General features: G+C 35.0%; 1 protein-coding gene across 3 annotated transcripts in view; it reads left to right on the top strand.

Annotated features, from left to right (window-relative positions):
• Prkg2 (protein kinase cGMP-dependent 2) overlaps positions 1-24,001 on the top strand; it is a 100,335-nt gene that overhangs the window by 52,632 nt on the left and 23,702 nt on the right. The window contains exons 10-14 of one of the 3 annotated variants that reach the window (XM_015499250.2): positions 1,644-1,742; positions 3,302-3,455; positions 5,310-5,446; positions 6,799-6,888; positions 8,874-9,015. In XM_015499250.2, coding sequence (XP_015354736.1) covers positions 1,644-1,742; positions 3,302-3,455; positions 5,310-5,446; positions 6,799-6,888; positions 8,874-9,015 — 622 coding nt within the window. Of the gene's footprint in view, positions 1-1,643; positions 1,743-3,301; positions 3,456-5,309; positions 5,447-6,798; positions 6,889-8,873; positions 9,016-24,001 lie in introns of those variants that run through there. The other 2 variants (XM_015499251.2, XM_048784772.1) reach the window with 2 other exon arrangements.

A 24,001-nucleotide genomic window follows, 5' to 3' on the forward strand; every position in this document is an offset into this window, starting at 1 on the left:
TGAGATAAATCCCAAAGGAGTTGGTTAGTTACTGTAACAGCTGAATGAGTACAGGCTGTTTGTAAGTTACAGCTATAATGTTGCAGCTCTTGAAAGAGTGGTTTAAGATTAGCTAGGAAAGAACCTTTAGGAACCCATGACCCCAGTGTCACAACATGAAAAAAAAAAGATTTGTTTATAACAATAGTCTAGTGGCAAGCAAAAAATTGGTAAAGGAAGAGTAAATTAAAGGAAAACAAAGTACAAGAAATATTTCCTTTATTTTATTGTTTCTTTATATATGACAGTAGAGTCCATTTTGATATAATTGTACAAGCATAAAATATATCTTATTGTAGTTAAGACCCAGTCTTATGGATGTACATGATGGTGAGAGTCACTATGCTGTATTCATATATTCACATAGGAAAGTTATGTCAGAGGACTGGGGATATAGTTCAGTTGGTAGAGTGCTTGCCTCCAAACACAGGGCCCTGAGTTCAATCCCCAGCACAAGAAAGGGAAGGGAAGGAAAGGGAAGGGAAGGGAAGGGAGAAGTGTCAGATTCTTAACATTTCCTTTTTGTTTGAAAATTTCAATTATTAAGGAAGTTAGAAATTCCATAGCAATATTATTTTATGTCCCATTACTGTACATCAACAAAGGTCAGTTTATAGTAAAGGGTAGAAGAGAGTGGGGAGTACATCTGAGGGGAGGAATGAAAAATACCCATTCCAGTGTGTAACACATATTGACAAATGGAAATATTGATTGGCTGTCAGTAAAATGTGTACAGAGGCATTAAGTTGTGACACTGTATTATTGAGGTGTTACTGGTTTATTAGTTTTAGGTATGTTGAGGCCCATTTTATTCTTTTCATTCTATTGTGTATCAGACACTTAAAATGATACCACAATGGTGAAAGTGGGGTCTCTATCCTAATAATCACAAATCAAGGCAGATTGTTAGATACGATATAGGGAAACTTTGGAAGGACATTCAATAAAACTATCCTTTCTCTTGTGAGGAAGGGGATTCATTTTTCTCACGGACAGTGGAGTATGTAAGAATTTCTAAAGACCGTGAACTGGGACAGGAAGATTAGGTCAGGCACAGGACAAGGCTGTGGTCTATGAAGGATGAGTGAGGTCAACCAGATGAGCCTCAGACAGAGAACTATGAAATTCAGGTAAAAAGAAATTATGAAGGAATGCGAAATGGGGAGAATTATCAGAGACAAAGAACAAATAAATTTTGCCTTTGATTTAAAATTGTTACTTAATTAAGCAAAAGTATTAAAATCTGTAACCCCTATAAGCTATTGATTCAATAAACAGATCATGTAAGCTGTTTCTTCTCCACTGTCTTAAAACAAATGAAAAACTACTTGTTGGCAAACTAGAACTGCAAAGCAGAAAACAATAGAAATGCTGTCTCTTCTCACTGGTAGCCTCTTTAGCTTGCATGAACTCAAAAGCTCAGTTATAGAGCTTTCAGTAACTAGGCCACATGTTACAACAATGTTAATATTCCATAAATTATTGAAAAACAATTGACTCCATGGGTAACTATATACATATTCTTGCATGAGTTTAAGAAGAATGTCAAGTTACTTTGGTACTATTTTGCTTTATTTTATTCTATTTTATTTTATGTTATTCAGAACATTCAATCAAACTGTTGGGACATTTGAAGAACTCCAAAAATACCTGGAAGGGTATGTGGCGAACCTGAACCGTGATGATGAGAAAAGACATGCCAAGTAAGTGGGGGAACATCCTCCCAAGAGAGATCTGACTTGTTGGGAAGTCAGTAGATAAAGAAGAAGACATGGGAGCTCGATTGCCTACACAGTAAACAGTTAATGTGCCTTCACTAGAAACTTCTGGGGAGCTCTTTTTAATAATTCTTCCACAAACAAGATACTAGAATGTCACTAGAATGATGATTAGTTAAGTCTCTGAATAGTCAGCAGCTTTATTTTGCATAATGAATAGAAATTTTAGGGAGAAATTTCCTGGTAAAGGGAATTCTTTACGATGGTAACATCTTAAAAGGACATTTATACTAGATTACAGGTAAAGAGTAGGGTCATAGTTTATGTTTTTCAAAACATAAGGGAGCTATTGCCTAGATAATTATATGTATGGAGGAGGAGTTGGGTAATAGGGATGTAGTAATAGGGATGAATTAATATTATTTGATAGAAAATCTACATTTTTAAATGATTTGTTGTTTTGTTTTTTGCTAAAACACTTCTTATGTTTCTTTGTTTATTTTTTGCTGTGTTGGGGATTGAACCCAGGGCCTCATGCATGCTAGGCAAGCTCTCTACCATTGAGCTGTACCCTCACCCCTTAAAACATTTTTTGAGTGAAAGCTTAAGCATATGTGCAGTAGATAGTGCTATTGAAACTGTATATTCAAAATTTCTAGAAGGCTGAGGTTGAGTTAAATTAGAGCATTCAATCAGTACATAACAAGATTTTTTTTTTTGCAAGGAATGCATTTGCAATTTTTACACCAAAGGCCTATTGTACTAACAGCTTATGAATATATAACTGAGAGCAGTAAGTCTTAATTGAGGCATAAAATGGTTGTTTCCACAATTCTTAAGACATAAAGTGAGAAATGTACTTTTCACATTTCAAAAATCAATTTTTCTGGGTAAGCCATGGAAACTTCAATATCTGACAAAAGGAGCAAACTATGGCCAAGATCCTCAGTGTGGCATTGTCCTATATGTGCAACAAAGAGAATGGCTCTGTGGTTTTATTGCCTTCTATTCACTCCTTTTCTGGGTTGTTAATAGTTTTATTGTGGTATGTTTTAAATGCTATTCACTTTTATTTATTTATTTATTTTTTGTACTGGGAATTGAACTTGGGGGATTGAACCACTGAGCCACTTCCCCAATTTTCTTTTCTTTCTTTCTTTTTTTCTTTCTTTTTACTTTTTAATGAGACAGAGTCTCATGAAGTTGCTGAGGCTAGCCTGTAACTTGAGATCTTCCTGCCTCAGTCTCCCTAGTCACGGGGATTGCAGGCAAGTGACACTATGTCTGGCTAAAATTCATCAATTTTACCTTGATGATTCAATTCTGTTTTTGTCTATTTCTTGTTTTGTGCATATGAGGGTTTTTGGTTTGTATGTTCCATTGTTTTTCTTCCCAGATATACCTGAATCTGATCCTATCAAAGTTGAGATAGCCTTTGAGGCAACCATAGGCAGTGTTAAGACTATTTAAGAGTGGAATTTATGAGAGGCATGGTGCCTGCCTGACTAAGGGTATGTGTGTAAAGTTTCACTTCTTTTGTTCAGGCGGTCCATGTCTAACTGGAAGCTGTCCAAAGCACTCTCTCTGGAGATGATTCAGCTGAAGGAGAAGGTGGCCAGATTTTCCTCATCATCCCCCTTCCAGAACCTTGAGATTATTGCAACACTGGGCGTTGGTGGGTTCGGAAGAGTTGAGCTTGTAAGGGGTTTACGTTTCAAGCATCTGAGAGAAGCCTGTTGACTTTTTTTGTTTTATATTCCAGCTTATCTCGGAGGATCATGTGAATTATTATTGCTATCTTAAATTTTGTTTTGAGCTGAAATTGAGAAAGTAAAATTTTGAATCTGCATATGGTATAGTGGCAGGTCTGTCTTAGTAACTTGTAGTAATGAGCTGTTATTTCCAGCTTCTTACATCAGATCCTTTAGTGAATTTGGTCTTGATGGTAATTATTGGAGAATGTACTAAGTAAGCATTCCCAAAGGCTGTAAAATGTAAAAACTGTATTTCCTAATGGCAAAATATGTATATATAGATATATATATATATATAACCACAACACATGAGCTCTCTATACACAAAGGAAGAGAAGAATGTGTCCTGCAGAAATGCTATAGAAATGTGATCTTTAATATTATGGTTAGATCCCTTAGACAACTCCACTACCGTGTCTGTATTTGGCTTTCATTATCCTATTTTTGGGTTGCCCCAAATTTTCCATCAGAAAAAAAGGAAATAAGATGAATGCAAAATGATGTTTGAAGAGCAGCCTTCTGCAGTGCTGAACAAACAGCTGGAAACTTACATCCTGATTTCAGTTGTGTCTTCCATATCACCACCTCTATGTGCTAAATAATCATCCTCCAAGTTGTAGAATAACAACAGATGTGGTATTCTGAGGAAACTGTAGAATGGAAATCTGTGACCTTTTTGGTTACATATGATTCCGAGCTCTTGGCAATTACCAAGCCCATCAGAATTTTAACAATGTACTGTGTATTGACGTCTGGGTACTGTGCTGTTGATGTCTCTGTCTGCCAGTTGGCCCTGGGCATGAACAGATCTGAAATCCTGCCAGGGACCCTGGATAACACACTTCACACCCAGTTCATACCTCATCTCTGACGAATGAGAGGGGAAATTGGTTTCTGAACAGAGGAAGAATATTCATGATGTCTCTTATGTCATATGAAGAGACAAGGGCAATATCCATCTGTAGTGTATTTTCCACCAAAGATCATGGCAAAAGGATTAAATTAGCAATGCTGAGATATGTTTCCTCAGATAACAATTATTGAAGCAGTATTTCCCCCTGATTTAAAAGTTATAGGCAGTACCAATGGTAAACACAATAAAATATGGGAAGAAGCCATTTCTGTACAACCTCGTTACTTGTCCAGTATAGACTGTTTATGAAGTGTTAAACCTATCAGGAAAAATGTTTATTTTAAAATTTAGACTTTCCTCTTAAGGGAAAAGATTGATTTTATACCTAGAGTGGCACTTTCCAATAGACATTTCTATGATGATGGAAACGTCCTATATCTATGCCATCCAGTCAGGTAGCCAGTAGGTGTATGTGGCGTTGAACTTTTGAAATGTGGCTATTGCAACTGAAGAACTGAAATTAAAATTTTAATTAATTTAAATTTAAATAACCTCATGTGATTACTAGCTACTGTACTGAATGGTGCAAATAGAGAACATGATTAAATTTGTTTTCCTTGGAAAATCAAAGAAGTAAATATTAAGAAATAGGAATTTTTGGCCATTCTGGTCCAGGTTTTTTCTGTTACATGATCAAAAACAATTGATATCTAAAGATTAAGACTTCTAACCATGTTTTCTTACTTTAATACAAAATTTTAGAATCAGATATATGAACTACTTGAGAAATTGTGATGAAACTGAGTCCTAGAGACCTAAGTGGCTAAAAGCTTCCATTCTCTTTAAATGTGAAACAGGTTTAACTCTCAGTAATTATCATGTTTTAAACAGATATGGCAAATTATTGTTAAGTCAATGTTGAGGATTTTTCTATTTATTACATAGGTTAAAGTAAAAAATGAGAATGTTGCTTTTGCTATGAAGTGTATAAGGAAAAAGCACATAGTTGACACTAAGCAACAGGAGCACATCTACTCAGAGAAGAGGATTTTGGAAGAGCTGTGTTCTCCGTTCATTGTGAAGTAAGTGAGCCTTTGATCTCCCAGGACTTGGAGTTTTAGGCTCTTCTTTTGAATGTTTCCATATAAGAGGTCAGAAAGAAGAGGAGGAGACATTACTCTGAATTAGCCAATGAAATCTTGGATCAGAGTTTCCAGTTGTTTTTATTCTTACAAAAGCATGTTGTTTGTGTGTGTGAATACAAAATTACTGCAGAGTAACTTGAACTGATTATTTTATCCAGACCTATTGTAGAATTTGGAAATAGGGAATCAAGATGCTATAAGAAACCCCTCAGAGGGTGTTCTGATGTTGAATTTCTATAGGAAGGGCACCGGAAGTTACCAAAGGAGAACATATCCTGGCCCTCAAATGCCTATGTGCCAAAGGAACCATTTTCTGATAGTTATTCTTTTTTCTGTAGCTATCCTCAGTGTTTGGAGGGGAATTTAAAATTATTCTAGGCCATAGCTCTCTTTACTTGTGAATTCATGGGTTAGTGATATTAAGCGAATTTATATTTTCTCTAAATGCCCCAAACTGTAGTTTTTGTGATTTCTGGGTGATAGACAGTGTCCGTATAATGAAGACAATTTGTACTTTTTGATCAAATACCCTGAGAAGATCTTTCTATTTATCCATATCCCTAGACCCATTTTTGCAAGGCTAAAAATTAAGTCTGAACTCAGGTAATATTAACAAAAATCATCCAATTACCTTTTATTATGCTCCCAGAATGCCCCTTTAAAATTAATATTTCACTAATGACCTATGATGACCAGCTTCAGGGAATGGATTAAGTTGTATTAAGTTTTGCATTTCTAGATCTTTGTGATATACCTGGCAAATAATAGGGCAATAATAATATACTAAGAATAAATATAAATGACNATATATATATATATATATATATATTCTATATCTATATATATGTATATATAGATATAGATATAATTTTTTTCACTGAAAACCAGAGATCTGAGACTGCATAACTAATATGTGTCTGATCTGGGATTTGAGCCTGAGCCTCTTGGTTGAGCTCACTCTCTGAACCACTTTGCTAGGTCGGCAGAATAATGAGCTGCTTTATTAAGAGGTATAGTCTTGCAGAGTAGATAAAACTTTTACAGTGAAATGGAAGACATTTCCTCTGTGGGCAGAGGGAAAGCAGTCTGAGTAAAGGGATCCATGAGCAAAAGCACAGCAGTAGGAAAGATGAAAGAAGCTTTGGCGAGAAGCCCAGTGTAGCTGCAGGACATTTGTATGGAGATGAGGGTCATCATTCAAAATGTTATTGAAGATAGTCTTAAGCGACTTTAAAGAGCTTTAAAAGCTATATTTCTAATCATAACCATGTTTTTATCTGTCTTTGCAGATTATATCGTACTTTTAAGGACAATAAATATGTGTACATGCTTCTGGAGGCCTGCTTAGGTGGGGAGCTATGGAGTATATTAAGGGACAGGTAATGAACAAGCATTATAAGCAAGAGCTTTCTTTACTCATGTCAGTCTAGGGATGTTGGATTTAGGAACATTTAAAGAGACACAGAGAAAATGATTTGGAAATTATTATAAGAAAATGTTATCGCTTGATAAAGTACAGTAGGAATAGTCTATTAGCTGACATTGCAGTCATGTCATATGCACCCTGTGAAGTAGTCAGTTTTAGGCAGTAAAGAATCCCAGAGACGGAGAACTATCCAAGGTCTCATGGTGAGTACAGGGCAGAATCAGGGCATAAACTCAGATGTTTCTGATTCCCAAACTTAAAGAAATGGGGCCTGGTAGGGAGTCGTTAAGACCTCACAGAAAAGCAGTGTAAGATGTCAACAAAGGTTCAATTTTACTAAAGAGGTGGTTTCATGCACTCAAACCATAGATACATACTAAGTACCACCTCTGTAGAAGACTCCATAGCAGACAGTATGGAACTTTTCTAGATGATATAGAGTTTCTATCATAAAGAATAAAAAGTATTAACTTTTTTTCTGACACATAAATAGTTCATTTGGGGAAATTATATGATTTTTAAAACGTTTCATAAATATGAACACTAAATAGTAACAAAGATGTTTGGTAAATTGTAATTAAATAGCAAGTGAGTTTTGTAGATGGTCAGCTCAGAGGTGGGGAGGGAGAGAAATGCATGATGACAGAGGAAGGTTTTGAATTAAATTCTAAAGATGACGAAACCATGGAAAGTCAGAGCAGCAGGAAAATACAAAGTAGAAAAGTTGACTTGGTACTAGGTCTCCTTATAGTTAATGAACAGAATTTGAGTAGGAAATAAGGGTACTGAAAGAAAATGGAAAGGTAGGCTGGCATTAGATTGTGGAGGTTACTGCCCAGCAGACATTCTGACAGCCTTACCTGGGCAGTGGACCCCAACCCTGGCTACGCTTACAATCGTATGGGGGAACTTTTACAAAGAAAAATGCTGGGCCATAATGCCAGATGTTATGATTTCATTTCATCTGGGATGGTATCCAGTAAATTTTTTTTCATGCTTGTTAGACAATTCTAGTGTACATTCATGACTGAGAATCACTGACCTTGGAACATATATTGTTGGATGGATTGGGGAAAACCTGGAAGGATGAGGAAACTTTAATGATGCTGCTGCAAAAACATTAGTCTTTGCTTCAACAGTGGAATATATATAGAAAATCTAAACCTACTTATGAAAGAGAGTTCCTACAACCTGTTAAGTACCATGCTCAATCCTAAAAACAACATTGTTAATTAAGGAGTAAGCCCATTTTACTGCATAGATTCTGCGTCTTAGAACAGTTAAACAACTTGCTCAAGGTATAGTGAGCAAAGGAAACAGGAATCAAATCCATTTTCTCTCACCCCAAAGCCACAGTCTTCTGATATACTAGGGGGTGAATCACCACCATGTTTAAAAAGATTCAGAGTATAATTTTGCTTCTCACTATGCTGGTACAAGGTAACTCTACTAAAAGATTGAGAGACATCAAACAAGAAAAGTTATGGCCCCTTTCTACCTGGGTTAGTATTGTGTGCTGTACCCACAGGAAATTAAAGTGACCACTTGAGCCATTCTTTAGTCAAGCAATAAATTGCTGAAGTCTCTTTTAAGCTCTCCACTGAGATAGTTGCATTTTCTCCAGAGTGTTCCACAGACATCTAAAGAACTCGTTGTTTCCTTGGTTTTCTATTTTATATGTTCATGTATGATTATCAGAAACAAGTGCTTGGATAAAGATATTTTAACTTTAGTAAAGTTGTTTAGTTTGCCTCAAGTAACCTTCTCAATTTCTTTATCACCAGTAAACATCCTAATTTTATTGACAGTATAAAATACATTTTGATATTGACACAAAATATTTATATTACATATTTGTACTAATATAATAATTGAGACCTAGAACAGTAGAAAGGACATGTGTCCAGGATACTGAGAATGAAAATTATTTCATTGCAGAGGCAGCTTTGATGAAGCCACCTCCAAATTCTGTGTCGCTTGTGTGACAGAGGCATTTGATTACCTGCATCGACTAGGTATCATCTACAGAGACCTGAAGCCAGAAAACTTAATTCTAGATGCTGAGGGTTACCTGAAATTGGTAAGATAAGTTCTTTCATTTACAGTGTCACATGAGATATTTACAGAACAAAGTTGTGTTACAATTGCAATTTTCTTTTTAATTTTGGTACAGCTATTATTTTCACTATGGGGGATATGGCCTTTGAAGTTGGCACACTTAGTACTGGGAACACTGTTATGAGTACATTCTCTTTGTCCTGTGAATTTAATGTTCAACCATATTTATGACTCCTACTGAAGATTCTCATAATAGAATGCCCTTAATATTGTATTTTATTAGTATTTTTTAAAATAATTTAACTAGGTTTTAATTTATTCATATAAGGACTGGCTATAAGAAATAATGAAAGAAGATAGTATATCACTTCTGCTCCAGGACACCTGCTGTCTATATAAGGAGAAAAGATAAACATAACTGTTGGTAGTCATTTTGAAATCTTTCCAGGCAATTCTAATGGGCAACCAGGATTGAAATCCTGTTAGACTACAGGCTTCTGAGGACAGAGACTCCCTTGCTGTCCATCTTTGTGGCCCATTGATGTCTAACAGGAACTTCCTTGTATGTTACAGTAAAGAATAAAAGAAAAGTGAAACTGCTTTCAGTGAGAAACTACAATACATCTGGGTGGTGGTAACTGAGGAGAAGCCAAGGCACTTTGGACCTAAGAAGGAAACCCCACAGGGTGGGGAACCAAGGCTGAAGTTTTCTAGGTCTTGATAGTCTCTCAAAGACATTCAAACCATCTCTGAATATTAACAAAGATATCAAAAGTCACCCACCCGAGACCTTTTATATAAGGAAATAATAACATTATTTACTGAGCAGTTATATGTGTAAAGATACTATACTAACCTTTGACAATTAATCTGTTAACAATCTGTGAGACAAGCTTTATCACCAATACGTTATAGTTGTGAAATTCAGCCATAGGAATTAATTTTGTTATGTGTGATGGCGACACCATCTCTCCCCATGGTGAAGGAGGAAAAGAGAAGCCCTTTCATGTGATATTTGGCTGACTTCCAAGAGATATTTTGATCTAGTCAGGTTTTATTTTATCCATGAAAGACAGCTTTGAGAACTGGTGAGGTACTAACACAAGGCTTCAATCATTCTTATTTGTGATTCCTTCATTGGTTGTATCTCCTACAGCTCTTTAAGAAAAAGCTTTGGAGTATCCTAGAAGTAAAACCATCACAGGGCTTGAAGGCTCTTGTCCTTCTCAGAGCTGTTTTACAACAAAAGTTGGTAGCATAATCAGTATTTATAATAATGAGTCTGTTCACCATTGTGTCCATTCTGCTAATTCATTTGCCAATGACCTAAACAAAGAGTAAGAACTAAAGCCTGCAGAGGTTAAAGAGTAAATGTTGAATGTTTCCATTTCTAGCTATATATTAATCTAGATATCCTGAAATCCTCTTTCTACAAAATGTCTGAAAATACTAGGTGAGACATGGAAAGCAATGTTCCAACTGCATGATTGTTCACAGCACAGCATGGGAGTTCCCTGGGGCTGGCAATAGTGGGTGGTGGAGATCCAACACTGAACCTGCCATCTTGTGTGCACCAGCAGCCTTAGGTCGCCTAGAGGTTTGATTTTAGTAGCTGTGTCTTCTGGGAACAGCAGACTAAGCTTTGGACCTGGGCAATGTGGGAAAGTTGAATCAGAGAACATTGTATAGAGCCAGGAATCACACAGATTAAACTCTAAGAGAAAAAGAAAATAAGAAACAAATATCAAATTTACAAAGACAGAGTACATGCAAGGAAACATGCTTTTCTCATTATTGGCTCTTGGTAGAGGCACAGGAAGGGTCTCGTCTAAGAATTCTTGGCCACAGGCTAGTCTTAATGGAGAGATTGGGGTCCAGTCTTCAAGGATGGAAAAATCCAAGTAAGAATCTAAATGAAAATAGATCCAGGTTGGTGGCATGCCCAAGTCCCAAGAACCAGTGTATATTCTCTTTGGAAGAATATACTTTTAACTCCAGTCACAAAGAACTCTTGTAGATAAAGTTCCAGGGAACATGAGCTCACATTTTAAAAATAATAAAATAAACGTATAAGGAGGAAAAAAGCTACCATGAGCATTAATTTTCCGAAACAAAAAGAGCAGAAGGAGACACATGAACTCCTCCTATATTGGAGTAACTAGGTACAGAATGTACAATGAATACATCTGATGTGTCTTGAAAATAAGAGTGGGATAAAAAATGAGTGAGGAGCAGATGTTTCCAAAAAAATATCCAACAGGTTTTTGGGGAAAAAAAACTAACAAGTAAAGCATCTATTAATAAATTAAGAGTATAATAATTGAAATTAAATGTGCAATGGAAATTTTCATTAATGGTTGAATAGTTTGCACTGCACTGTCCTCTTGGTGAGATTAATTATGCATATAAACATGTATGAAGGCATTGGAGAACAATAAAAAGTAGATAATCAGACCTTGAAAAGGGGCAACACACTAGGTGAGATCCACAGTTAAACAATTTATAGCCAGGCTTGGTGCACAAGCCTATAATCCCAGCAGCTCAGGAGGCTGAGGCAGGAGGACAGAGAGTTCAAAGCCAGGCTCAGCAAAAGTGAAGCGCTAAGCAACTCAGTGAGACCCTGTTTTTTGTTTTTTTTTTTTTGTTTGTTTGTTTTAAATACAAAATAGGGCTGGGGATGTGGCTCAGAAATCTGAGAAGCCGGTTTTCAGAAATGGAGTTTTTTCTGAAATTCCCATGAAAATTCAGAATGTTTAGAAGTGTCAATAACTACTTTGTAAAATAATAAAATTGAAGAATTTATATTATCTGATATGAAGCCTTACTATAAATATAAAGCTGTAGTAATCAAAACACTATGGTACTGGTATAAAGATAGACAGATAACTCAGTCTAGTAGAATAATGTCCAGAGATAGATACACATAGTCAGCAAAAGAGGATATGTTAGTGTCTTCAGAAGGCATTGCTGAAACAACTGTAAAGCCGTAATAGCAAAAAAAAAAAAAAAAAGAAAGAAAGAAAATGACCTGATTGTACCTCTTACTATATGTAAAAATTATTTCAAGATTGTTCATAGACCTATAAACCATTTAGAAAGTAAACATAATATGTATTTTCAAAACTTGGGATAAGCCGAGATTTCCTAGAACACAAATAATATTAATCTTAAAAGAAAAAAAAAAGATGAATTGAATTTCATTAAAATTAAAAATTTCTAGCTGGGTGCAGTGGCACATGCCTGTAATCCCAGCAAGTTGTGAGGCTGAGGCAGGAGGATCACAAGTTTGAAATCAGCCTTAACAAACCTAGCAAGGACATAAGCAATTTGTAAGACCCTATCTCAAAATAAATGTAAAAAGGACTGGGGATGTGCCTCAGTGGTTAAGGGTCCCAGGTTCAGTCTCTGGTTCCCCTCCCAAAAAAGAGTAAAAAAACATTAAAAATTTATGATTGTGAAAATACATGGCCAAGAAAATGGATTATCATGTCATAAACTAGAAGAAAATATTTTCAATATATATTTAATTGACAAAAGGCTCACAGCCAGAATACATAAAGAACATCTACAAGTAAATAATAAAAACTTGAGCTACTGTATTTTAAAAATGGTCATGAACCTTGAAGAAACACTTTATAAAGGAAAGTATGAGCATGATCACTTAGCCATATCACTAATTATCAAGTAAATAAATATAAATTAAAACCACAAAGAAATACACTTCACACCTAGTAGAATTGTTATAATTAAAAAGATTGACAATATCAAGTGTTGGTAAGGATGGTCCCCTACACTTCTGATGGGGATAAAAACTGAAATCACAAAAGAACAGTTAGTTTCTCATGGAGCCAAACATACCTATTCTATGACAGAACATTCTACTTCTTAATATTTACCCAGGAAAACTGAAATCAGAGCTTCAGATATATTGGGAATCAATGCCCATAATAACCTTATTCCTAACAGGCCCCAAACAAGAAATAGCTCACATATCCATCATCAATTGTATGTATTTACATACAGTAGTACCTTCAGCAACAAAATTCAGTTTAGTGATAAAAAAGGAGTGAATTTCTGTAGGCAATAACATGAATGAATTTTAAAAACTATGTTAATAAAAGAAGCCACACACATACATGATTACTATAAGAGTTGTATAGTATGTGTTAGAAAGCAATATAATAGATGTCTGTGGGAGGAGCATTTGATTGGGAAAAAGCATGAAGAAATTTTCTGAGATAATGGGAATGCCTGTATCCTGAATGTATATATGGTGGCTGTGGTTATATGAGTTTAATCTGCATGAATTGTATACCAAAGATGTGTGCATTTTATTACCTGTCAATTGTATTCAATTTGGAAAATGTCATGGAAAGGTTAAATAGTAGATGATTAACACAAACAGAAAAATCAGGGAAATGAAAGAAAAAGTGATTTATATAGAATGTAGCATAGAGACATAATAGAAATAAAAGAAAGGAATGAAGAAACTTAGAAAAGTTTCTTTAAAAGTTTAATTGTACTCCCAGACAAAAATAATATAGAGAATGAGGGGAAAGCAATATTTCAATAAACCATGACTGAGATTTTTCCAGAAATCGTAAAAAGACAGCAATCAGGTAAAGGAGTCCAAATTCCAGATCATATTTCTTCAAGCTCTTGTTTTGTTTAACAAGTCACTTCAAAACTTAATGACTTAACACAGCAATAGCCTTTTACAATCTCACAGTTTCTGCAGTTTGGGAATTTGGAAATGTTTAGCTAGGTGATTCTGACTCCAGGTCCCTCATGGAGTCTTGGTTAGATGTTGGCTGGGGCTGCCATCACCTGGAGGCTTGCACATCTGCTAGGGCTGGAGGATCAGTCCCAGTGTAACTCATTCATATGGCTGGCAAGTTGGTGCTGGATGTTGGCTGGAGGCCTTCATTCTCCAACAGGCCTCTTCACAGGACTGATTGAATGTTCTCATGGCATGGCAGCTAGTTTCTGTCAGAGTAAGTCTTCCAAACACTGAGGAACTGCTACCTGCCTTTAAAACCTACTCTCAAGGTCATATACCAGCACTTCCACTGTATTCTGTTGGTCTGTTGTGGACGGGCATACCACTCATTACAAGGGGAAGTGGCTCACTGGGGTTCCCTTTGATGCTGGCTACTGTAGTAGTAAAAGTATAGAACTAAAACAGAGAGCATCTTAAAAGTCAACAAAAAGAAAGGGAAGTTTATGTAAACTGAAAGGAACAAAGGAATAAAAATTGGACTCTCAGCAGAAATCTCACTAGTAATAATAGAAGTCATAAAGCAGTACAATATCTTAAACATTTTAAGTGAAATAACTAAAAACTTCATTTGTAAGCCCAGAAAACAAAGTTTAAAGATGTTTACTTCTGCACACAAAAGTTATGCTTAGGGGGCAGAAAAATGATCCTTCATGAAGGCTCTGGGATGCCACAGGGAGTGACGGCCGTAGAGAAATGGTAAACATGTCAAATTATGGTATAAATTAATAATCTTTGTAATATATACTATTAAAATGATAAAATACTAAATACCTGAAAACCAGTATCATATAAATAGAATGTGAGAGTAATTGAAATTGAAGCAAAAGGAGAAAAATGTCATTTTAATAGAAGGCAACAAAGAAGAAACAAATCAAGAAAACAGAGAAAGCACAAAATAATAAAGTAGGAAGACATCTAATATATGTAAATGCACTTAACTCTCCAGATAAAAATGATTGTCAGATAGATTTATAAAATAAAGATCAGCTTGATGGTGATTATAAGAGAGACACCTAAAATAGGAGGATGCAGAAAGGCTGAAATTAGGATAGGAAAAGATATTTCTGGGAAATATTAAACCAATTAAAATACAGGTTTCATCATGTTAATATCAGGGAAGGTGTATTCCTAGAGATAAAGGTGTAACGTTATGATAATGAAAGGCCCCTTTCAGCAAAATGATATAAATATATAATTTTATATATTTTATATATTTATATAAATATATATTTATATAAATATATATTTTATATATTTATATAAATATATAAATATCCCAGTCTTTTATATACCTAATAAAATACTTCAAAAAATAAACAGCAGAATTTGGCAGAATAAAGAAATGTGAATAATTGTAGACTTTTTAATATGCCTGTCTCAGAAATTGCTTGTATATTTAGACACTAAGTCACTTAAGCTATAAAAAAAGTATATAACAAAATTAATAAATTTAATCTAATAGGGCTTGTAAAATATTCAATTCAATGAGTGACTCAGCTGTCACTCATCAATAGGTAGAGAATGCACTTGAACAAAATTTGATTTTCTACTGGGTCATTAAGCAAGTTTCAGCAAACAGCAGAAACAGACACTGTCTGTTAGCTGAAAGCCCAGCAGAGCTGAGCTGAGAGTTCCTGAGGGGGCTGCTGTAGGGATGGGTGGTAGGGTACCTGGTGACAGCACAGCAGTAATGCCATCTGGGTGATGGGCCCTGGGCAGTCCAGCCTTGGACAGAAATGTCTTTAAGGATGAAAGATGCCTTCTGAGAGTATCTTAGTCTCACTCTATTAACTCTTACAAGTAACATTTTCATCCTTCTTCAGTTTCCTGCAGTGCGTAGGAGGGGTGAGAGACCTAATGGAAATATTTTTTTTTTTCCATCAGTGATAAAACAGGAAAAGCTTGGGGCAAACTTTTCCTAAATAAGAGAAAAACCTGGATGTTGGAATTGTGTCTCTAGAAGGCTGTAGAAGTATACCCTTTTGTGATAATTACAGACAATGGGCTTATGGGGAGGGCTGAAGACCTTATTCCACTCTTTCTGCCCAAGTCATGATTGAGATTGGCTGCTTTATTCCTAAATGAATCCCCTCTGGGACCAAGCTGTCTTCATCAGAAACTGCAGGGGTGTAGATTAAGAATTAAAGAACTGTAGGACCATGAATACTCTCACATCATCATCTTTCACCTCCTGTCCTATCATTTCTTAAATCATCTTTCTCAACTTTCCAGGCCAAGGAGAGCTGATAAAGGCAATAGCATTTTTGAGTCCTTATTCTGGCTAGAATGAATGAATCAAGAACAGCATAAGATGTAGGACAGTACATAAAATGTTTAAAGAAGACTTGCCTTGTTCTCAGTCCAGGCAGAGTATGTAATAGTTAACCCTCTTGCAGTTATTCAGGAGCAAACTTCATAGTAATCAAATAAATCTCAGCTGTCACTCACCAGTGAACATTTGATGTGACTGTGGAATTAACTGCTGTGTATAATGCCCCTCAGCCAAAATGCAAAGTCTGCCCAGATGCTTTTGCACAGGGTGCACTAACAGAGCAGATTAATTTTACTTATATTGAATATTATTACATAAGAAAGTATAGTATAAAGCATGTTAAATATTGATATCATTGCTCATTTTTATGATCTATCTGCTTCCTTCTAGCAATAGCCCCATGACAACAACTAAGAGAGTTAGCTGCTGGACTGAGCAGATTGATTAGCATGTAAGAATGAAGGAGGGACCTAGGAAGCAGCCCTTCCCTCACTCTCAAAATAGGCACAAGTAGTTCTTGTAAACTGACTCAGTGTATTTAAAGTAGAACTCAATAACAACAACAAACAGGAAGAAGCCACAAACAACACTCGAACTTGTCTTGGTGGAATTTTAAAGATAATGCGCAATGACTCAACAAGCAGTGAAGAAAACTTTAATGAATATTTAAAAACGACGCCCAAGGGAGAGTATACTATATATCAACATATATGGGCTGCAACAGCTACAATTATATTTAAAACCTTAACCATTTCAGCTAGGAAATAAGAACAGTTAAAAATCAATGAGCTTGGGGTTGAGGATTTATCTCCGTAGCAAAGTGCTTTCCCAGCACACACAAGGCCTGGGTTTTGTCCTCAGCCCTGGGGGGTTGGGGGGATGAGGAGGGATGGAATCAGTGAGCTAAATATCCAGCTTATCTTAGATAAGAAAAAGACATAATATAAAAACAAAGAAAGGAACAAAATAAAGAGCATGAGTTAGTAAAACAGAAAATGATATATCAGCAAAATGACACAGCCAAAGCTGGTTTTCTGAAAAAGGTAGATTAAAATTAAAAAATCTGTGTGAATACTGTTCATAAAAAAGGCTATAAAATAAACACTTTTATGAATGAACATGATTACTTAAAGCAGAGATTTATGTGAACCAGAAAACACTATATAGGAAATCTTAGGTTAAATGGAAAAGATATACAAAATGCCTAACCAAACAAAAAGAAATAGAAAATCTGAGTGATCTTGTACCTTTGAAAAAGCAGTCACTTCAAAGACCTTTAATGTTAAAATTATGGATATCTTTCTAAAAATAGTAAGGGATAACTCTTATTTTATGGGGCTAGTTAATATGAACTTAATTCTCCAAAGAAATCTCCTAAAAATGACAAATTAATATACAGTCTTATTCATGAATTCAGAGCATAAATCAGGAGCAGAACATTAACAAACTGACTGATGCTGTGAATACAGATTCATAACAATTCATCATACAAGGTTGGATACGTCCAGGAAATACAAAGCCATTGGGCCGGTTCCACACATAAGGAGCTTGATGTTGCCACTCTCACCTCGTGAGGAAAGAGCTGAACAGACTGAAAGAACAACTCTTCCTGGATCTGTAAGAGAGAGGAGAGAACACAGGGAAAACTAATGCTTCCCCTTCTGGAGAGAGAGTCATGGGAATACAGGGAGTGGCAGCTCACAGGGGCAAGGACTCGCCAGGGAAAACCTCCATGTGCTGCAGAGGGAAACCTTCACAGTAACCGATGAGTTGATCTGCAGAGTTCTAAACTCCAGCAACTGCGGAAGGTCTAGACATGGGCAGAAGGGCACACTTTTGTGAGTCCTCCAGGAGCTGCACTAGATTCTCCCAGTAGATATCACAGGGGCAAAAATAGTTTTGATGGGTGCAATAGTAGACTGGACATAGTTAATTTAAAAATCTCTAAGTTCGAAGATATATAAAAAGAAATCTCCAAAACTGAAAAAACAGGAGAGAAAAAAAAAGACTGGGCAAAAAAATATTATATATATATATATGAATTACATAATATATAAATTATACATATATAATTATATCTCCAAGGACTGTGGAACAACTACAGAAGGGGGAATGAAAGCACAATGGAATGGGAACAGAAGGAGAAGACAGAGCACAAAAGGAACAGAAGTAATATTTGAAAGAGCAATGACTGAGAATTTATCTAAATTAATGTCAGTCACCACTTACATGTCCAGGAAGTGCAGAGCATATTATGCCTCTATACATAAGTGAAAAGAATGAAAGCAGTAATCCACACAGGGATGGAGAGTAATTAGGATTATTTTGTTAGCATACCTCTGAAGTGGTTTAGCATCATTTGGATACCTGAATGTAGACATTACCATGTCTGCTTACAGCACATGGAAGGAACCTAGAAATCGATAACAGAAAGATAACTGGAAAATCCCCAAACACATGGAGACTAAGCAACACACTAACAAATAACACACGGGTCTAATAGAAATATCAACAGAAATTTTAGAATATTTTGAACTAAATGAAAATGAAAACACAGTTTATCAAAATTTCTGGAATGCAACCAGAGCAGAGTTGATAGAGAAGTCTCTAGCATTGAGTAATATATTAGGATCCAAAATACTTTCCTACTTCAGGAAACTAGGAAAAAAGCAAGTGAAATTCAAAGTAAGAGGAGAGAATAACTAATAATTTGTGCAGAAATTATTGAAATTGGTAACAAGAAATGGACAAAGAAAGTCAATGAAACCAACAGCTGATTCTTTGAAAAGATCAATAAAACCAGTACATCTCTAGCTGTAATACTTAGAAAAGAGAGAGACATAGAGGGAAGGCACAGATTACTAATATCAGAAATGAAAGAGGAATACAATGAAAGAATTCATAGATATTAAAAGGATAATAAAGGACTGCTATGAATAGCTATATTTCCACAAATTTGATAACCTGGATGTAGTTAACTAATTCTTTGAAAGATAAAATCTCTTGAAAGTCAAAGAATAAATAAAACAATCTGAAGAGGTTTGTATCTATTAAAGAAATTGAATAAATAATCAATAATCTTTCAAATGAGAAAATATCAGGCTCAAATGGGTTTACTGGTGAATTCCAGTCAACATTTGAAGAAGAAATTATACCAATTCTCTATAGTGCTTTTCAGAAGATAAAGCAGAGGAAATTCTCCCTAATTCATTATTTCTTATTAGTGCATTATAATTATACATAATAGTGGATCTATTGTTGTATGTTTGTACATGCATACCCTTGCCCTAACATCAAAAGCAGACAAAGATTTTATAGGAAAAGAAAACTAGAGGGAAGATCTCTCCTAAACATAGCTGTAGAAGTCCACAATAAAATATTCGCAAATTGAATTCAACAATGTATAAAAATAATTATATACCAAAGTAAAATTAACTTTACCCCAGGAATGCAAGGTTTGGTTCAACATTTGAAAATCAATCAATGTAATCCATCACATCAACAGGATAAAATAAAAACTACACAATCATATCAATAAGTATAGAAAACTTAGACAAACTCTATCACCATAAGATTTGTTAAAAATTTCTCAGTAAACTACGAAAAGAGAGGAATTTCCTCAACTCAATATAACAAATATCTACAAAAACCCTACTTCTAACATTATACTGAATGGTGAGCTACTAGAAGCCTTTTCTCTATGATCAGAAAAAAATAAAGATGTCTCTTCTCATCCCTCCTTTTCAACATCCTACTGGAAGGCCTAGTTAATGTAACAAGAGAAGCAAATAGAAGATATGCAGAGTGGGAAGAAAGAAATAAAAATTTCTCTATTCACAGACAATATGATCATCCATGTAGAAAATCTGAAAGAATGAGTAACAACAAAAAAATCTCTTGGAATCAGTAAGCAATTACAGCAAGGTCACAGAATATAAGGTTCATATACAAAACTCAATTGCTTTCCTAGATACTAACAGTGAACAAGTGGAATTTGAAATAAAAACACCATAGTATTTACATTAGCACTCCTGAAATGAAATATTTGGGTTTAAACCTAAGAAAATGTGTAAATAATCTATATAAGCTAAACAACAAACACTGATGAAAGGAATATTTAGCTGTCCTAAATATATGGAGAGTTATTTGTTGTTCATGAATAGGGATACTCTATATTCTTCACAGTGCCAGTTCTTCCCAACTTGATCTGAGATTCCTGGAAATCCTAATGAGAATCCCATCAAGTTACCTGATGGATAGTGACAAACTGATTCTAAAGTTTATGTGGGGAGGCAAAGACCCAGAATATCAACACAACATTGAAGGAAAATGTCAGAGGGCTGACAGTACCTGATGTAGCTGCAGTGAATAAGACAGTGAGATATTGATGGAGGAGTAGACAAAGAGAGCAATGGAACAGAACAGATGGCCCAGACATAGATCCACATAGACAGAGTCAACTGATCTTTGGCAAAGGAGCAAAGGCATACATAAAGCAGAGTCAATCTTTTCAACAAATGTGCTGGAGTAGCTGTATATCCACATTCAAAAAAGGAATCTAGGCAGACCCTGTACCCTTCTACTCCCTTCACAAAAGTTAACTCAAAATGGATTATAGACATAAATATAAAACCCAAAGCCATAAAACTCCTAGAAAATAATATGAGAGAATAACTAGTTGGCTTTGTGTATGGCGATGACTTTTAAGACACATATCAAAGGCCATGGCCCATGAGAGAAATCATTGTTTAGCTACACTTCATTTAAATAAAAAACTTGCTCTGTGAAAGAAAATGTCAAGAGAAGGAAAAGACAAGCCTCAGAAGTAGGAGAAAATATTTTTAAAAGACACATACAATAAAGTACTATTATTGAAATGTATAAAGTACATTTAAAATAAGAAGAAGAAAATTAAGAACTTTATTAAACAATGGGCAAAATACCTGCACAGACATCTCACCTCAGGAGATCTACAGATGGAAAACAAGCACATGAAAAGATGTGTACAATCTAAATCATTAGGGGTTTAAACATTAAAACAGCAAAATAACACTTCTCACCTTCTAGAGTGGTTACATCTGGAACACTGACAACACTAAGTGCTGGTGAGGATTGGAGTCATGACAGACATGCAAACAGCACACACACTTTGGTGGATGGTTTTCTGGTTTCTTAACAAAGTTAAACATACATCAACTATATCATTTAGTAATCCCAATCCTTGATATTTACTCAAAGGAGTTGAAAACCGATGTTCACTTCAACACCTTCATGAAAGTGTTTGTGGCAGTTTAATTCACAATTGCCAAATCTTGCAAGATGCCCTTCAGTAGGTAAATGGGTAGATGGCTGAATCCAGACAATGGAGTTTTATTCAATGCTAAAAGGCAATGAACTATCAAAACCATGACAATACATGGAGGGACCTTAAATGTATATTACAAAGTGAAAGAAAGTCCAATCTGGAAAGGCCACATAGTGTTTCATTTCAAATGTGTCACATTTTGTGAAAATCAAAACCACTGGAGACAGTGAAAACACCAGTGGTGGCCAAGTTTTGGGGTGTGGGAGAGAAATGAACACAACATATTTTGGGGGCAGTAAAAATACTTACATGATATATAATGATTGACACATGAAATCATATTTTAGTTGAATGGAAAGTATGGACTTTGGGTGATGTGTCAAATGTACCACTCAGATGGGAGATGTTGACTATTGAAAGACTGTATGTGTGTGTGTTAGTAAGAAGTACATAAGAAATCTCTGCATCATTCCTCTTAATCTCACTGATTGTTCTAAAAGTCTTAAAAATTTTTTAAAAGCTCTGTTAAAGTAAACCACCACCATAACAGATTAAAGTAGAAAATCTATTATGTAATCACTTCATAGTTGCAGAGAAAATTTTGATACATTCAGTTATAATAAAATCTCTTAGCTAACTAAAAATAAAAAGAAATTTAATGAACCAAATGAAATATACCTAACAAAATTTAGAGCAAGCACTGTACATCATGATTAAACATTTGAAGTATTCTCTTGAAATCAGTGATCTATGTACCCCAATTCAGTATTTTATTTACCATTGAACTAAGATAGAGATAAACTTAAAAGACAGATGGAAAACCAAAGGATAAAATCTACTAGTTGATAATAATTAACTATATAGAAATCCAAAGTGGAAAACAAATGTTAGAATTAATTAGAGAGTTTTTAGTGTGGTTGCAGCATGTAAAATTATTAATATAAAAAAACATATTTTAAAAATACAAAAACAGTGTTATTTAAAAACCAGAAAAATAGTTGATAGAGCAAAAAATGCCATTTATGAAAAAAAATAATAACCAAGACTAGCAAAAATGTGCAACAATTTTATTGAGAAACTTAGAAAAATCATATTTAAAAGATATTATAAGACTTAAATTAATAATTAATGTTGTTCATTCTCTCTTCTGGGCACAGAGCTAGACAATCCATTTCAGCCATTTTTCTGGGTAGTTGTGACCATGTGGCACATGTTAGCAAATCCATGTGTACTACTCACACACCTGGCCTGTAAAATTTCTGTGCAGTGGGTCTCTGTACTCTTTCTGGCTTGTTGCCAACAAACATAGCTGATTTGAAGTTAGCAGAGCCCTGAGATGGAAGGAGCCTGTCTCCCTAAATCACTGTTAGTGGAGATCTCCTCACTCCTCAGGAAAACCCAGAATGTAAGAAAGAAGTACATTAATATAGAATTTAAGCTTTTATACCTTCTTTGAAATATTTAGTGCAGCAACTAGCATTATTTACCTAACTCAGAAGGATGCACTATATTTCAAAACAAACAGACTGAACATCCTAAAGATATCAGTACTCTGCAAGTTGATCCACAGATTTGATACACTTCCAGTGGAAATCCCAGCAGAGCTTTTCCTGAAAGTTTGGCAAGCTGGTTCTAAAATTTATGAAGAACACCCAAGGGCCAAGAATAGTAAGACATTTTTGAAGACAAAGAGAACAGGATGGAAGGAAATTGCTCCCTCAGATATGAAAGCTAATTATAATGCTATAGCTCAAACTAATTACTAAAGGAGGAAATACAAGTTAAAACCACAGTGATTTTGTACTCACAGATGGCAAAAAGGGAAATGTTTATATTATTAAATCATTGTGAGGATGTAGGGCAATTAGAATTTTTATACACTTCTGGTAGAGAGAGTAGCAATATAATATAATCCCTTTGGAAAATGTAGTTGGCAATATCTAATAAATTTGAAAATGCCATCACATCTTTGACCCAGCATCTCTACTGTCTTATACATATCTATTAGATAACATGGAAAACAATATCAGTAGAAGAATTTTGGAGTGGCATGTAGTTGGAAATAGCACAGATGTCCACCAACAGTAGAATGGATAAAAATCATTGTGTGTTAATTAAATGGTGTTATGATACAGCAGTGAAAATGGACTTCAGGATGGATTAAATTAACAGATATAAATTTGAATGATAAAAAATGCAATTTGCCCCAAAATAGATAAGATCTACCTAAAGTTTAAAATATAAAAGTTTTGTCATACTTAGGTATATTAGATATGGGGCAAAATTAGAAATGAATGCAAGCAAGTGATAAGTGTAGATGTCAGGGGAATGATGACCTCTTGCCCATTGGGCAAAAGGACTCCCTAGGAGAATCACGTGGACCTTCCATGTTGGCTTTCCTCCAGTTATTTAACTGGTGGGTGGTACAGGGAGTTTTATTCTCATGCTTTATAACTTGTATACATGTCACATTGTTTTATAAATAGACTTTATGTATATAAAGTATATATACTTGTTATCGTTCTCTTTTTAGTTTCTCTCTCTCTCGCTATATATATATATATATAGATATAGATATATAGATATATAGATATATATCTATATAGATAGATAGATAGATAGATATAGTATTTCCTAACTTAAAAATAAAA

The sequence above is a fragment of the Marmota marmota genome, unplaced genomic scaffold, assembly GCF_001458135.2.
Source record: "Marmota marmota marmota unplaced genomic scaffold, marMar, whole genome shotgun sequence".
NCBI lineage: Eukaryota > Metazoa > Chordata > Mammalia > Rodentia > Sciuridae > Marmota > Marmota marmota.